Source organism: Hydra vulgaris, chromosome 12, assembly GCF_038396675.1.
Source record: "Hydra vulgaris chromosome 12, alternate assembly HydraT2T_AEP".
Classification (NCBI taxonomy): Eukaryota; Metazoa; Cnidaria; class Hydrozoa; order Anthoathecata; family Hydridae; genus Hydra; species Hydra vulgaris.
This window is the reverse complement of record NC_088931.1, coordinates 71,857,501-71,875,000: the sequence shown is the minus strand read 5'-3', so window position 1 is coordinate 71,875,000 and position 17,500 is coordinate 71,857,501. Positions and strand designations below refer to the sequence as shown.

Sequence of the window (17,500 nt, the reverse complement as noted above, 5' to 3'; positions counted from 1 at the left end):
AGTTGCGAATTCACTTAAAATTTCCCCAACTTTTAGGTTCATTTATGAGATTCTAAAATAAACTAATGGTAACGGTGAAAAAATACTAAGATTAATGATATATAATTATTTATCATTAATAATCATAACAGTTTTTATATAATACATAGATAAATTTCAAAACATAAAATAATCTATTGAAAATTGTTAAAAAATTTACATTTAACTGATAAAAAAAAGTGTTCTTCAAAGATTCAAGAAAAAGACTTCAAGTTCTAAGTTATACAAATATTGTTAAACCAAAATAATATTTATATAACAAACGCTGAAAAAAATTATTTTTCTCTTTGTAAGATCAATTGAGTTTTTGTAATGGATCATTTTATTGTGCAAATTCAGCTTCTAATATTTCAATGTCTACATTACTCATAATTTAGGATTCAAACATAAATAAATGAACACGCACGCACACACACACACACACACACACACACATATATACATATATATACATATACATATGTATAAATACATCTGCGTAAATATTTATGTAGATATATATTTATACATATATCTACGCTTATATGATGTTTATATATAAATGTAAACATTATATACATAAATACATGTATTTATATACATACTTGTATATATTTATACTTGCATACTTACTTTAAGTAATATATATATATATATATATATATATATATATATATATATATTTATTTATTTATTTATTTATTAGTATGTATATAAAAGCATATATCTACGTATATACAATGTATATATATATGTGTGTGTGTATATATATATTTATATTACATATATAAGTATATAACCACACACACATATATGTATATATAATATATATACCATATACCATATATATGTGTATGTATATATATAATACATAAATAGATAAACAAGTAAGAAACAATAATCTTATGCTTAAAGTATGCTACATACTTTATGTATCCTAGCATTATGTACTTTATATATCCATGCATTTATGTATGATAGTGTATATGTATTTAACATACATAGGTACATATATAAATATGCGTTCGTAACAGTATATACAAAAAAGTACCATACAAAATTCATTAGATTTTATGATAAATGAAAATATTTATTATAAAATACAATAAACGTCTAATTAAGATACATTAACGTTATTATAATTGAAAGAAAAATTATAAATATTGTATAGTATATAGTAAAGCTTATTTAGCATAAAAGTAAACTTATTTGTTCCAAGTACAACTAATAATAAACAGTTCACCTAACAGTTATTTATGAGAAAAACTCAATAAGCTTGTTTTGTTTGGATACCATCTTTTATTTTTCCTAATATTATAAAAAATTTCTCCAATAGCAGTTTCAACAGAAGGGTATAGCTGGGTTAGATTTTAGTGTTCACAGTCTTCCAATAACAAAATTTACTCCTGTGGTTAACTAAGCGGAGACATGAGAATACGAATTTATTTTATCGCTGGCATTAAAAACTGCTGTTTTGCTTTTAACCAGTAGATAGCTTATTGCAGGGTTTAATGGAGGGATGTGAATATGGCTGCTGAGCCTTTTAAAGTTATATTTACTTTGATTTACTGAAATAATAAAGTACATCACAGTAAATTTACTTTTAAACTAAATCAAAACAACCAGTTAAGTTACTACAGTAACTTACAGTTACTCAAGTATTAACTTATCAACTATATTAATTACTTAATATATCCAAAAACTTGCAAAAGTTAGCCATACAAATGTTTCTATTTATATCTTATATGTTGTTAAAACATAGTATAAGCTTCTAACTAAAAATTACTTTAACAAGAAATGTCAAATAGAATATGAAAAACGCGATACTATTTTTTTATATTTAAATATCAAGCGATATCAAGATTGTACATTTTCTATAAATACGGAAGTTGTTATTAGGAATTTTTTTGAAAAGAAATCTATTTGAACAAAAGAATTTTAGTCTTCTAAGATCCTTTCATTTGAATATTTTTTTCGATTAAAATTTGAAGTTTAAAAATAAAAAAAATTTAAAAAATATTAATGTTCAATAAATTTAATTGCAGCTGCGTTTATAATACCCAGTATTATAATACCCATAGCAAGGGTATTATATAATATTATGCCCATAGCAAGGATCATACCTGAAAGTTAAATGTATATCTAGCTACAATACCAATTTCATAATATATTTTATATATATCAGATTTATAACATAGTGCAAATGAGGAAGAAAATTTTATTTAAATTGTAAACACTTTAAATAGTATATTTTTTTTTGTTTTTTGAAAATAGTTTTTAAAGTAAAAACATTCAATTGCAAAAATTAAACAAGTGATTGTTGCAAATGTTAAACCAAAAATTAAATTATAATAAAATTAAATTTAAAAAAAAAATTATTATACTTCTGTTCAAAGAAATTTTTTTCCAAAAAAACAATTTAAGCATATACTAAACTTAGCGAAATATAAATCGATTTATTTAAACCAAATTTTTTTCTTACTATTTATTATAAAACAATTTGAACGAAAAAAATTGAATGAAAAAATTAACTTAAAAACCATTTGAATGAAAAAATTATTTATACCAAAATTTTGAATATTACGTTTATTATAATTAGATTTTTAATAGTAATAGCAATAAATTATAAAAAATGTGGTATCCAATGTTTTTTTGCTTTGACCTTACTCGTTTTTTTTACCAAATGAGTAAGGTCAAAACAAAAACAAAAAAAATGCATAAGCATGCATATCCGTAGACATCTACCGATATGCATGTTTATGCATTTTTTTAAATTAAACATTTCTATTCATTTAACTTGTTTTATTTTAAATGTGTTTTATGTTATTAGTGTTTTATGTTATTAGTGTTATAAAAACTTAACTTTATAAAACAACATAAAACAGCAACACGAACAGCGTTACAAAGTTGTTTTATATTAACACAAGCTCTTTATATTGTTAAAACTTTTGCAATTTGTTTTATTGTTGTCTTATAGCTTTTTACAATAAAAGTTCATTACTCTTTAAAAATAATTCGTGTTTTATCATCAGCATGGACGTATTTGTTTTCTAATAGTTTACTACAAATAATAATTTATAAATAATAGTTTTCCACAACTAATTAAAGTGGTTTAAATATTGTAATATTAGCCTTTTTACTTTTACTTTTTTAAGTATTATGTTAAGTAAAAACAATTACTGAAAGTAATATTGTAATAGTATTAAATACTTTATTTGCTCATTACACAATAACTGCAACTTAAACTTTAAACTATAACTTAAATTATAACAGTAACTTAGGCCATTTTAAGATCTGCCAAACGATATTATAAAATAACATAAGAGATATTATGTTAAAAAAATACACAGTTAATGTACATTACAAGTTAATGTAGAAAAGATACAATTTTATACGAACGCAATCCCCACCCTCCTTAGCGCAAAACAGCGCCAGAAATAGGGGGGGAGGGGAGGAATGGGAGTAAATTTCTTTTCTTTTCGCGATTAGATTTTTTGCATTAATTGGAGCCCTGATATATATATTTATATGTGTGTGTGTATATATATATATATATATATATATATATATATATATATATATATATATATATATATATATATATATATACACACACACACATATATATATATATATATATATATAAACACACACACACACACACACACACACACACACACACACACACACACACACACACACACACACACACACATATATATATATATTGTTATTTATAATTATGTTTATTACAATATATTATTAGTTGTTACTATTTATATATATATGTGTATATATATGAAATTTGTTACTAGTTTCCGATTGAGATGTCGATGCCTTGGATTCTGACAGATCATATTTTACAAGCAAGTGATGCAGCTATGATGGAGTAATAAACTTTCCTGTTCTATGTTTTTTTTAGGGTGAATCAATTCAAAACTTTTGTATATTAAAAAAAAAATTACTTGTAAAAAAGTAGCGTAGCTATTTAAAATATGTTAGAAAGGTAAAAAGCTAGGTTAAAACTAGTATTATTTTCAGGGTCATTTAAACAAGCGCCCTTAGGCTAAAAAATTTTGGTGCAACTTTAAACACATTCAAACGCCAATTATTTAATCCAATGCTTTTTTAAATAAGTTTTTTTTTTTGCATTTGCATTTTGAAAACCTTTAAATAATTCCATTAATATCTACATTTATTAAATCCTATTCTGTAGGTAAAATACTTGGATAATTTAATTTAGTTTATCCTAGTGATGAAATTTGCGACTTAATTATTGTCTTTAGAATATATTGTGCTTTTAAAAGTGTTTTATCATTTAATAAATAAACATGCTTAAAATAAAGACATGCTTTAACTAATCCTGGTTCTAAATCAATTAGTTATTAGTTAGATAACATACTTACATGTTCTCTAATTATTGCTTTGTCACAATTTTTTAAATCCATAAAAAATGCACATTTGAAATGTTTGCTAATCTTAGCAGATTTTCTTTTCTTGATTTCTCTTTTCTTTTCTTGATTTCTCTTTTCTTGATTTCTCTTATTTCTTTTTTTTCTTAATGATTTTTATAGTTTTAAATTCCAAACTTCCCGATAATTTTGCTCCTTCTGTTTTGTGAATTCTAAATAAACTATACCTAACAACTAATGCATTCACCCATTCTGGTTGTGCGGACCATCTAGTGTTGCTCAGTATTTTTGGTAATTTATATATGTCATTTAGATGACTTTTTAATATTTGCCAGTTAAAGCTGCAAAGAAGTTGTATGTATTTTGAACGAAATAGAATAGTTTTTGTGGCTTCTGAACAATTTTCTACATCCTATTCACCAATCAGATTCAACGAATGCATGGCACATGGAACATATACAGCTAAATATTGAATCAAACAGTGTTGACATCCCTACAGTGTTAACATATTGAATCAAACAGTGTTGACTTCCCTACAGTGTTAACATATTGAATCAAACTGTTGACATCCCTACAGTGTTAACATATTGAATCAAGCAGTGTTGACATCCCTACAGTGGATCTATCATAACTATCATATCAAACTACTACTTTTAACTGATCTGTGAAATCATCATCTAATAATATCAGATCTAATATCAGGTGTAAATCATCAGGTGTATCATCAGTTATGATGGGAAAAAAAAAATTTATTCAGAAAATATAAATTTTTAAACATAGTTTCTTAAGTTTTGATAAATCCTTCACTAACTCCACTAGAATGATACTTTTTATTTGTGTAATAATACATAAATACAATAATTTGTTGCAAAGTGTTTTTCGAATAAATAATATTTTTGTTTTAATCTATTATGCAAACATTCTTAAATCATTTGTGTTGACTATTTGGTTGATTTGCTTAAAGTTGCATATTTTCTAGATGTTGAGCAGAGTTTTTTTTCTGACATGTAATTAAATCAGCTTCAGTTTCCAATTGTTGAATCCATTGACATAAGCAGGGTTCAAAATAACAAACTTTTTCTTCCAGACAATTTGTTTGATAAATACTTTGTTCAATAAATTAATTTTTGTTAATTTAAATTTATATTTTAGTATTTATTTAATCTTTTTGTAAGATGGTTTTTACAAGTTTCAACAAATATGACATAATAGCTTTTAAAACCTTTTTTAAATTCATTTTTATAAAAATTTTAACTAAATAATTATTATATTGGTTATAGAAGCCAGTACTTTTCATTACACTATTTACTTTGAGTAATGTTATGTAAAATTTTTCTTGATTAAAAGTTGTTTATAAATATCATTATAGAAAAAGTTTGAAAGATTTAAATTTATCATAAAAATAAATATTCAATAAATAAATAAAATCACATATAATATTCTTAATATTTAAATAATTTAAATAAAATGGGTTTATTGTAAACAAAAATTATAATTAATTTATTACTTCAATAATCTTTTTCGATTTTTAATTATTTCAGTTTAGTATATAAACTTCAGATTTTGAACTATTTATTTCTCATACAAAACAGAAAATGAAATTTTCTTTATAAGATGTTAAAGTGTTGAATTTTTTTGATACTAATTTTAGTTTTTTTTTTGTTTTTCTTTTCTTTAAGATTTAATTCTTTTTTTTTTAGATAAGTTATTTTTTGAATACGGTTTCTCTTTTTTTTTATTGCGCATTTTTGAAATACTCAAGTTGTCAAAACATGCAAATTGATATGATCGAGTTGTAAAAACAAAATATTGTAGGTGGTCAGGAATAGCATGCAATCACCTTTACTTAATGTAAATTTTTTTACCCAATTTGCAATTGTTTGCAAAGTCCTTATTTAACATAAGTATATTCAAATGTTTGGAGTTTGCTCGATTTCTGGAAGTAAGCTTTCTTAAACATCAAAAACTGCTGCATTTGCCTATGGTTATAGTAAATAAAAATTATATAATATAAATGATAAATACTAGCCTGCTTATATCAATATAAGTAGTAAAAATAATATGATATAAATGATAAATACTAGCCTTTATATATCAATATAAATAATAAAAATAGTATAATATAAATGATAAATACTAGCTTGCTTATATCAAAAAAGTTCAACAATTTAACATCTTTTAAAGAAAATTTCATTTTCTGTTTTGTATGAGAAATAAAAAGTTCAAAATCTGAAGTTTATATACTAAACTGAAATAACTAATAATTTTGGAACACCTAAAATAACTATAAAATAAATGCACACACAATATAAGGTTGGACAAAATGTCAGGTTTATAGTGTTTTTTACCGGACAAGTGCCAGATAAAATCCAGCTGCTATTTTGAGCCCTGAATATAAAGATTAGATATTGCAATTGTTTCGAATAATTTTCACAGGTAAAAAAAACTTTTCCAACTTAATTGGAGTACTAAAGTCAATTTTCCAACTTAATTGGAGTACTAAAGTCAATTTTCCAACTTAATTGGAGTACTAAAGTCAATTTTCCAACTTAATTGGAGTACTAAAGTCAATTTTCCAACTTAATTGGAGTACTAAAGTCAATTTTCCAACTTAATTGGAGTACTAAAGTCAATTTTCCAACTTAATTGGAGTACTAAAGTCAATTTCTTTTACCCTTTCTTCCACTTAATAGATTTTTTATAAAAAATCAATAGAGTTGCATAATCTGTTGAATAAATCTCTACAAGTGTGTAATATCTCTTCAACTGCTTTCTTTGCTTGATATACACATTGATCAGTGTTGAATGATTCTATGTTCAGTGTATTTATTCTACTACTTTTGAATTTGTTGTGAAGCAATGTCGTTCTGCTAATTTCCTTATTATTGAAAATACACCTAGTAATATTTGAAAAGTTTTTAATCTGGAATGTTTGCTGATAAACCATTATCTGTGTCATTTTTTTTTACTGCGTTATTTTTTCTGTTCTTATAATAAGACTTTTTTTTCTTTATAATTAAATTTTTCTAGAAAGAATTATAACCGGACTTCTTTTTATTTGTAAAATCATTTCTTTAGAAAAAATAATAAAAATAATATTTATAAACTTTAGAAATTGTTCAAAATTCAGAATAATAAACACTTCACATGAAAAAAATTTATGCCTTGTGAAATAGATTGATCATTCTAAATTTTTTTTATTGTTAATTCGATTGTTAAAAATAAATCTAATTAAATTTGATTTGTTCAAAAATCAATTGCTATCATTAAGAATAACAGTAGTATTAAGTATTAAATATTTAACATACATATATAAAAGTTATAAAATTATTTATGTAATATTTTAGAGAATGAAATTAAAAAAGTTTTTAATTTCATTATTTAAATCCACTAGCACCCTTGGATTTCTGGCGCCCTTGGGCTATAACCATTAAGTCAAATGGATAAGTTATTCTTAATAATAAATCAATATAAAGATTGAAGTTATGGTAATTTTTTATATATATTTTTTAGATATGTTCTTATACCTCTTGATTTATACAATGACAGTGCAGATTGTGCTCTAAATCGTTTTAAGAAACAGTTTCTCTATGATGAAGTTGAAGCTGAAGTAAGTATGTGAGAACAGTTTACAATTTTAAAAGTGTTAAAAAACGATTTTTAATTAACACAATGTGTTTTAAGTTAACTATATATGTATTGTATAATTTTTTAAGTGGTTGTAATATAAAAGTAGATTTTGTTCTCAATTAACCATGCTGGCCTGCAGATCATAAAGAATATTAGATTAGTAAATACATATTAAAAATAAAAGCATTTTAAAATAAGTTTATAACATGAATTAGGATTAGTAATTAAGTGAGGCTCTGTCCTTTTTAGCAAGCCAGAAGTGTTCCAAAAATTGTTTTTAATAATTTTTTTTAATTAGTTTTTTTAGCTAAATCTAATAAAATAGTTTTGTAGATTGTTTAAAACCAACAGCCTGTTTTGTGCATTAATATATGTATTTAAGTTCTTTTAAAGGCATTACATATTGAAGTGCATCAATTGCATCATCATTGCAACAGAAATATAAATACATATTATCAAGTGCTAAGACAGTGTTGAGCATTTTGATGAGCATTTTTATTTTGCAGTTTGTATGGTCTGATGTTTTAAAAGGTTTTATGAAATAGATGGCTTTTGCCCTCAACCTGCATTGCTCCATTTTGATACTCCATAATTAAAATCAAAATAAATTTTGCTATTGAGGAAAATATTACAGTTTTTCTAGAAATTTTTGATTTTATGGTTTTTAAAAAAAATGACTTCATATTGACATAAAGGTCGATGGGCATTCCATCTAAGAGTTTGGCAGGTGTTGACTTAAAATTATTAACTAATTGTTCCAATACAGGCATCAATTTTTGATCTGATATTTGTAGCTATTGTATCAAAAACTATTTGCTAAATGAATGATTTGAATTGCCAATTATCTAATGAATGTAAACAGGCATTATGCTGTTCCTCACCTGTTTTCTGAGTTGTTTTTTTTTTTATAGTGTTAAGAGACAAAGCAATACCATTCAATTTTATACCAATTTCTTATTGACCTAGGAGATGACTTAAACCAATGCAGTTGCTAATTTATTTGTAATTGTTTTCTTTAGTTTAGATACATACTGAAGACCAATATAAGCATTTTAATAAAGTTTTATTGATTATTTTGGTAAAGACAAAAATAGTAAAATAATAGTTTTATAACTTTGAACTACGTATGCTAATCATTAGTCAAAAATTTTTAAGTTGCAATTTTACAAAATAAAGTTTTAATTATAAGACTATTTAACTTTATTAATCGAACAGAATTAATAAATTTTGTTGTATACAATGATAATATACAATAATAATATACAATAATGTTCGTAATATAAAATAGTGCTCAAAAGTTTAGCATGCAGAAGAATTAAATTTACTTTTTTCCATGTATATTATTTTTTCATTTGGTAAAGCTTTAAAAAAACTTTTCTTCTAATTATAAGTTAAAATAGTATAATTTACATATATATATATATATATATATATATATATATATATATATATATATATATATATATATATATATATATATATATATATATGTGTGTATATATATATATATATATATATATGTATGTATGTATGTATATATATATATATATATATATATATATATATATATATATATATATATATATATATATATATATATATCAGGGCTCAATTTAACAGTTGGGCATTCTCCGGCTCAAACCTCAAATTGTCCGCTCAATTTACAAAGTAATCGGACATTTTGACTGACAGGAATTAAATTTTACAAAATAAAATTTGGACAGGAATGGTGTGCAATCAAATGCTATTGCTATGTAAATGATTTTTTTTGTTTATAAATTGACGACGACTGTTTAGATATTTTGATGATTTAAATGTTTCAGAAATGTGCTGTAAAAAGAAACGTTAACCTAAACTTAAACTAGGAAAAAAATTGAAAAAACTTAAGAATAAGCAAAACAATTTCTTACGAAAAAGAAAATAAATTAGCTTTAAAAAAAAACTAAAAAAACTTGAAGTTAAAATTACTTTTTGTTATGTTTTTAGTTGCATTTGAAAAAAATTACTTTAAAACTGATCTTTTAAAACGTTTAATAAAAGCAAAATGCTTTTACAAATTATTTCTATTGATTGTTTAATAAATGAACAAGTTCATTTATTATTGAAAAGAAAAATATATAATTTTAATTTGTATAAACATTTTTTTCAAAAAGTTACAAAAAAAAAAAAATAACGTTGTCTTTTTAATATCATAAATTTTATTCATTTCATGATTTAATTAGTAAGTCTAGTTTAAAAAAAAAACTTTTAAACAATTCTTTGTAAAAATAGAAACAAAAAATAAATAAAGCAATTAAATCATGGGAAGATTTAATTTAACTTATTCATAATTTAAAGTAACTTAAAAAATAATCTTTTAAAAGATTTTTAGAACGACATGGAAGAATAGTTTTAAACATTTGAATTTATCATAAAAAATACATTTAAAAAAAAAATTTTAATATAACATTTAATTTACACATGATGCGTTTTTTTTTAAATGATCATTATAATTAATTTTTGATTTGATTTTGATTGAAAGTCTTCGTGTAAAATAAAAACTTTCAAAAAGATCAATGATTAAAAGTTATTCGTAACGTAATGGTTTTTAGTGGTTTTAATTGCATATAAATTGTAATGTTTTTAATTTAATTGTAATGGTTTTAATTGCATATAAATTATTAAAACATCAAAACAGCCATTGTCAAATTGTAAGGAGAAAAAAAAGATAAGCGTTGTCAGTTACAGTGTGAAATTTTAACTCGGTTTCATAAAAACGTAAAAATTATGTTTTAAAAATTTGATTGGACACTGTCCGACCCAAACAAGTTATGATCAGATATTTTGTCCGGGACTTTATAAAAGATTAAATTGAGCCCTGTGTATGTGTGTATATATGTGTGTGTGTATATATATATATATATATATATATATATATATATATATATATATATATATATATATATATATATATATCAGCCTTCCCAGGAAGCATGTATGGTTTTACGCCTTGTTTGTCTAAGCATGAAGTATTTAGTTTAGACAACTTGGCCACAGCCATTTGCATGTTTTGAGATATTAGGCAACTATTTCTATGTGGATAGTGAATACAATCAAATATCTTTCATTTTATCCTTTGTATGATAATATATAACAATATATTTTAATGATTTTTTTATTTTTTACATTAGAAACTTGTTACATCAAGTGCACAAATATATTTTATAAACATTTAAAATATAGGAAAAACAGTCTCTTTTTTTTTCATTGAATATGGATCTCTGTTTTTTTCTTTGACTTATATCAAACTTTGTTACTGAAAAATTTTAGTAACAAACTTGACTATTTTTTTTTTTTTCTTTCCTTAAAGTTTTGTTAAGCTTAGTTTTTTCTACGATCTTAATATCTCAAGTTGTCTAAACTAAATACTTTATGCATGGACAAACAAGGTATAAAATCTCACACACTTTCTGGGAAGACTTGGATTGCATATTTGTATTTTATTTACATACTTGTAAAAAGATTTATTTTTTAACAGGTTAACTTGTGCTTTGACCAATTTGTGTTTCGACTTAGCGAAGACATTTATTCTCATTACAAGCAGTTGGCATCTAGGTTTGTTTTAAGTAACATACTGTTTAAATAAGAAAGATGCTTTTTTGTAATCATTGTATATTCCTCATATCATTATACAGTTATTTCATATAAGCATATATAGTAATTCCATATTGTTATATTTATATATATATATATGTATGTATGTATGTATGTATGTATGTATGTATGTATAGCAGTGGTGTACAGATCTATTTTTGGTTAGCGGTCAGGAAAGGAGACTGAAAGTGTGGATTTAGCTGATGTTGGTCATCCACCAAAATTTTGAGACTAATTTTAATAGCAATTAGTTCAAGTTAGTAGTAATAGCAATTAATTCAAGTTAAGTTATATAACATTTCATGCTAACATTTCTTATCAATTTACTAGTTTAATTGGTAATTTTATTATTTTTTTATTAAAATAGCATGTTGCATTTAAGTCCCCCTTGGGGCAACACAACTGCATCAAAATAATATATTTACTCACCCTTTAAGAAAATCTAGTTGTCTAGTGCCATAGAGCAACCATGTCTGTACAATATTATTATAGGCGTGCTGCCTATACCAATGGGCAAACTAACTGCCTTAATTATGCCTATACCGAACGCAAACTATTTGCCTTTATGATTTTAGGTGGCTATCAGCATTTGTATGGACTTTTTAAATGAATTTACTTGAAGAAGATCATGAAGAAGTAGAAATGATTTTCATAACTAGTTAGTTTTTAGTAATTTTGATAGTTAAACTGTATAGTATCTTACCAAATTTTTTGAACTTCATTTATGTAGACTTTTATAATGATTGATTACATTATAACATTTTTTATCTTTCTAAATTTTTACCTATTAAAGTTTATTTGTTTACGTATCAATTAAATTAGTTTGAGTTAAGTTGTATATTATGAGCATAACTAATGAAAAAGCATTAAATCTGTGTTAATTTTACATATCAAAAAGTAATGAAAAAGTTTATTCTTTTTCAACAGTGCTGCCAAGAGCTTTCATGATGCCCAGGGGATAGCAGCAAGTAGGCGCCCCTATAAGCATGCATAAATAAATTTTAAATTAAAAGCTTTATATATAAATATATATAAATTATACAAGTTAATTACCCTTTATTCCTAAAACTGTTAATTAACATCATATTTTCAAAAACCGCATCTGGATTAATAACACTTATGCATCATACTCACTGATTAGGATTAATAAACAGATTCTATAAAATTTATATTGAAAATACTTTTTTCTTGCTTTTTTGCTAGCTAAATCCGAATTAGAATACTTATAAATTGGAAAATGGGTATAGGCCCTTTAAGTATATTTGGTTGAGAAAGTCTTAAGTGTTTTAACAAGTGAAACAAGAAGATTCCTTCAAACTATTAAGATGCAAAATATCTTCCATAAAGTTGTCTTCTATTTCACAAGCTTTAATTTTTGCTGGTTCTTGATCTTTTAACCAGAAGTATCAGAATCTTAAAGAAACATATTTCACAGTCCTTATTTTAAATGTAAATGATAAGCAATTTTGTATCACATTATAAGGTCACTGCATGTAGTTAAGCCAAGTATTTTTAGTTTTTGATTGTAACTGAAATGTTTAATCATCAATATTGCCTGTTGTTAGACATGTTTGAGTAGAGAAATTTACAAATATAAAACTATAGATGTGGTTTAATAGCTGGTACAGCTTTTTCCATAGCTAGAGAGCTTTGACTCCAAAAATAACTTCTTTAGACATCCCAGCTTTCGATTGCCGACTCAATCTGTTGCTTCTTTTTGTACTTTGAGGTTGTTAGATATTAGTACTCCAAGGTCATGCCCAATACATGTTGGAGTTAGATTGTGTTTGTTACCGCAAATTTACCCATGGTATTATTAAGTAGTTTTTGTGACTATCAACTTGCATTTTGCACTTCGCGGTGTTAAAATTCTTAAGGCAGTAAAAACTGCTCTAGAAACACAAATATGTGTGTATAAAAATAAAAATATAGTTGTGTATATTTAAATATTTTCTTGCAAACATTAAAAAGAACTCAAAGATCTGTATTCAAATGATATTTTGATAATAAAATAAGGGATATTTTGATAATCACTAAGGGATCATCCACAAATTATGTCACGCAATAGGGAGGGGTAGGTGTTAGCAATTTTGTGATGGGAAGGGGTCAGTAAAAGGTGACAATTTGTTTCAAGAGAGGGGAGGGGGAAAGGAAGGTCTAAAATTGACAAAAATTGTGTGACATAATTTATAAGCAAGTCACAAAAAAGAAATATTTATAATTAATTACACCAGCTAAACCATGTTGAAAATAGTAAAAGATTACTACATTTGTTCAACAACATCTGTCAAGTAGCTGAAGATCATCTGTACACTTTTGTCCAAGATCATCTGTATTTTTTTTACTCTAACTACATCTGTCCAATCTGGTAATTTTTCACATTTGGTATTTTTCACCAAGTTCAATAACATCTGTAAGAATTTCCTCATAATGTAAATACATCTTTAAAAAAAATATGTGTTGATGTTAAAATAATGCATTTATATTTAATATTTTTTTTCCAGATACATCTACACATCTGAAAAAAACCATATATGTAACTACATTTGGTTAAAATAATGATTATAATTTAATAATTTCATAAAATCCTGCAGCTATTTTTAATATAATTTAAAAGATTTAACATCTATCTGTAGAATTTACAGGTGTAGTTGTACCGATGTTATTGTGTTTAGAAAGTTGAAAAGATGTAACTGCATCTGTAGTAATCATTTACTTTTTATACATGTTATTAGACATCAATGAAATTTCAGATGTTGTTAGACAGATGTTGTTATACCTCAGTGTATTTACAGATAATGTTGGACAGATGTAGTTACACGTCATTATATTTACAGATGTTGTCGGTCAGATGTCATTAGGCATAGCAAAAACTGATGTTGTTACCCTGACCCTTAAAAACATTTTACTTAATTTAGACACTTTTAAATCAATTGTCATAGATATGTTTTTCCTTGTGCACACAGAGAATGTCTTTTAGTCTGAGGTTCATTACTTGTGCTTTCCTTTCAATTATTTACTAGTTCTATTCTAAAAGAATGGACCTGTCATTACACCACTTTTTTTTAAAAAAAATACAACTCCAGCTGGATCAGATTGTTAAAAAGATCTGTAGTTAGCTGGCCAGCTAACTACAGACCAATCTTTTTAACATTAGTGACTTAGTTTAATAACATCATAAAAAATCATATAATAGATCATCTAAACTCAAACAAACTAATAAATCCAAATTAACATGTTTTGTTAAAAACAAAGTTTGTATCTATTACTAACAAAAATTCGGTTAATATATCTTTCTTAATATCTCTATGTACTATACATAGTTCTCTATGTACTATGCACTATATGTAGTTTTTGTGATTTCCACAGAAAAAGTATTAAAAAATGAGATTGAAGGCAAGTTTCACAAGCGACTGAATTTTTTTTATATAACCATACAATATATGTAGTTCTTGCAAGTTCCAAAAAGTAGTAATGTTTTTTATTATCTAAATCAATGACCTACTTAACCATCTTTCAGCCCTACCCAAAATGTGTACCAATAAAACTATTACTCCCAATATTTACAGTGTCACTATTAGAAAACTTCATACTGATTTTCAAATGAATATGTTGGTACATAAATGAATATGTGTACTTAAAGATGCATAAATGTGTATGCAAGTATAAATAAATGAAATTTAATACAAAAATTAATACAAATAAACATTAATACAAAAGTTGTGCATATTAAGAAGCCATTTGATGTATATCTACATGATCGGCATCAATTTACTATTTAATTTTATAAAACTATATTGTAATAATATCTTGGTGTTTTGATAACTGACAGTCTTAAGTCTTAAGTTCAAGAAACCAAAGCAATTGCCTCAGCAATCAGAATGATCTATAAGTTAAAATATGCTTTTATCAACAGTGATTTTCATCTCTAGAAGCAATTATATACCTACAAAGTGCATTCCCACCTTGAATTTTGATTTCTTTATAATTAAACATCTTTTTTAAATACCTCAAAAAAGATAACAATCTTCTAGTATCAATTTAAGATTCACTAAAGTACCACATGTTCTCAATACAATATGAACTTAGATAAAACAGTTTGAAAAATTTTTTTCTATCAAATGTTAGGCATTATTAAGACAATTTTAATGTTTTATTCAATAATAAAACATGTTAAACAAGTATTGGAAATGTACAATGACATCACAATTTGTTGTCTAATCTCTCCCACAACTTAGATATAAAATAATCAAAAAGCTTGACACCATTTTTTTTTAATCAAACATGTTACCTATTAATGAAAAAAACCGAATTGGTTACACAGCAAATGCTAAGTTGTCAACAAAAAATAGGATGTTATTAGATTAAATTAATTTTAGCAACAAGGCTTCACTGTTGACAAGCTCACACTATTTTAGCCAATGTTTAAAAACAGTTTATAGTGTTGATAGGTGAAAGAAATAAAGAACAAAGAATGAGGATTACAGTACATTAACAGCATTAAACATTAAGAGCTCTAAATTTTATTACTAAAAATGTTCCTTCAAAAAATATTTATTTTTAAAAACATAATTTTTAGGAAAAATTTTTAGTTTATTTCCTAATGTTTTAATTTTTAAAAAAAAATTTTATCCATGGAATTGAACTTTTAAGCTTCACTTTTATCTATTTTATTCTTAGCATCTTTTATGATTTTATCGTAGTTTCTGCATTGTTATATCTCTTATATGATTGTGGTTTTTGATATGTTTCAATATTCAATACCTACTTGATCATTGTTCTTGTTGTTTTTGTTTCACAAAAAAAGTTGAAGATAGTATGTGATTATGCAGTTTAAATTTTTAAATCGGAAGTTAGTTAGCATGGATTGATTTTGACTAAATTGATTTTGGCTCTGTAGTCTTAAACTAAATGGATTGATTATTCATTGAAAGTCCATCTGTCATAAGTAATTTGTTTTACCTACTTTTGTGTATTAAAAATTTGATTTAGAACTTTAAATCTAATTTTAAAATTAGATTTAAAAGATTGCAAAACTAAAAGATGAAATATTATGTTTTTCAGATTAATAAAATATTAACTACATTTGTATTATTTAAATTATTTACTTTAATTTATTTTAATTCTAACAGATGAGTAAATCAAAGTTATACTTTTCAATTGTACTAATATTTAATAATTGATTATATATTTTATTTGTAAATCTTTTATTTTATTATGATTATTAATTAACAAACTCATTTAGCATTTATCTTAATAAACGATTTCGAAGTGAACTTGAGAAAAGATACATTGATGAAAAGCGCCCTAAGCCTGGAGAAGAATTGTTACCATATCCTCCTACTAATCGGTTTGTTACAATTTTGGCTCAGCGTCATGTTCAAGTATGTTTTCTCTAAAAGTTTTAATTTAAATTATTTTCTTATATGTAGGGCTCATTGTACTCTCTAAGTAATAGACTTACACATGCAAAAGGTAGAAAAAAATTGATGCAACCTATAAAAAAAATTGAATTTGGTTATTAAATTAAAAAGTCAGTTTCATTTATGTTTCTTTTTTATTTAGGGTGTTATAAAAATGCTGATAATGTTTTGAGAATTGAGACTTTATATTTAGAATGACATTAAGAATGCTGAGACTTTAGATTGAGAATTACATTGAGAGGTTTTACAAAAAGACTTAACATTGAGAATTACACTGAGAATGCTGAGAAAATGTTTTATTTCTCGTTTTTTGATATTAAAGTAGAACTTTAGTAGCAAATGTAAAAAATGAAAAACTTTAGTGAAGAATGAAAAACATCTAAA

General features: G+C 24.5%; 1 protein-coding gene across 2 annotated transcripts in view; it reads left to right on the top strand.

Annotated features, from left to right (window-relative positions):
• Positions 1-17,500, top strand: part of LOC100213024 (cytoplasmic FMR1-interacting protein 1 homolog) — a 96,744-nt gene that overhangs the window by 43,908 nt on the left and 35,336 nt on the right. For both annotated transcript variants that reach the window (XM_065814322.1, XM_065814323.1), the window contains exons 13-16: positions 3,834-3,907; positions 7,944-8,040; positions 11,578-11,654; positions 16,939-17,077. In XM_065814322.1, the coding sequence (XP_065670394.1) occupies positions 3,834-3,907; positions 7,944-8,040; positions 11,578-11,654; positions 16,939-17,077 (387 nt within the window). The remainder of the gene's footprint in view (positions 1-3,833; positions 3,908-7,943; positions 8,041-11,577; positions 11,655-16,938; positions 17,078-17,500) is intronic.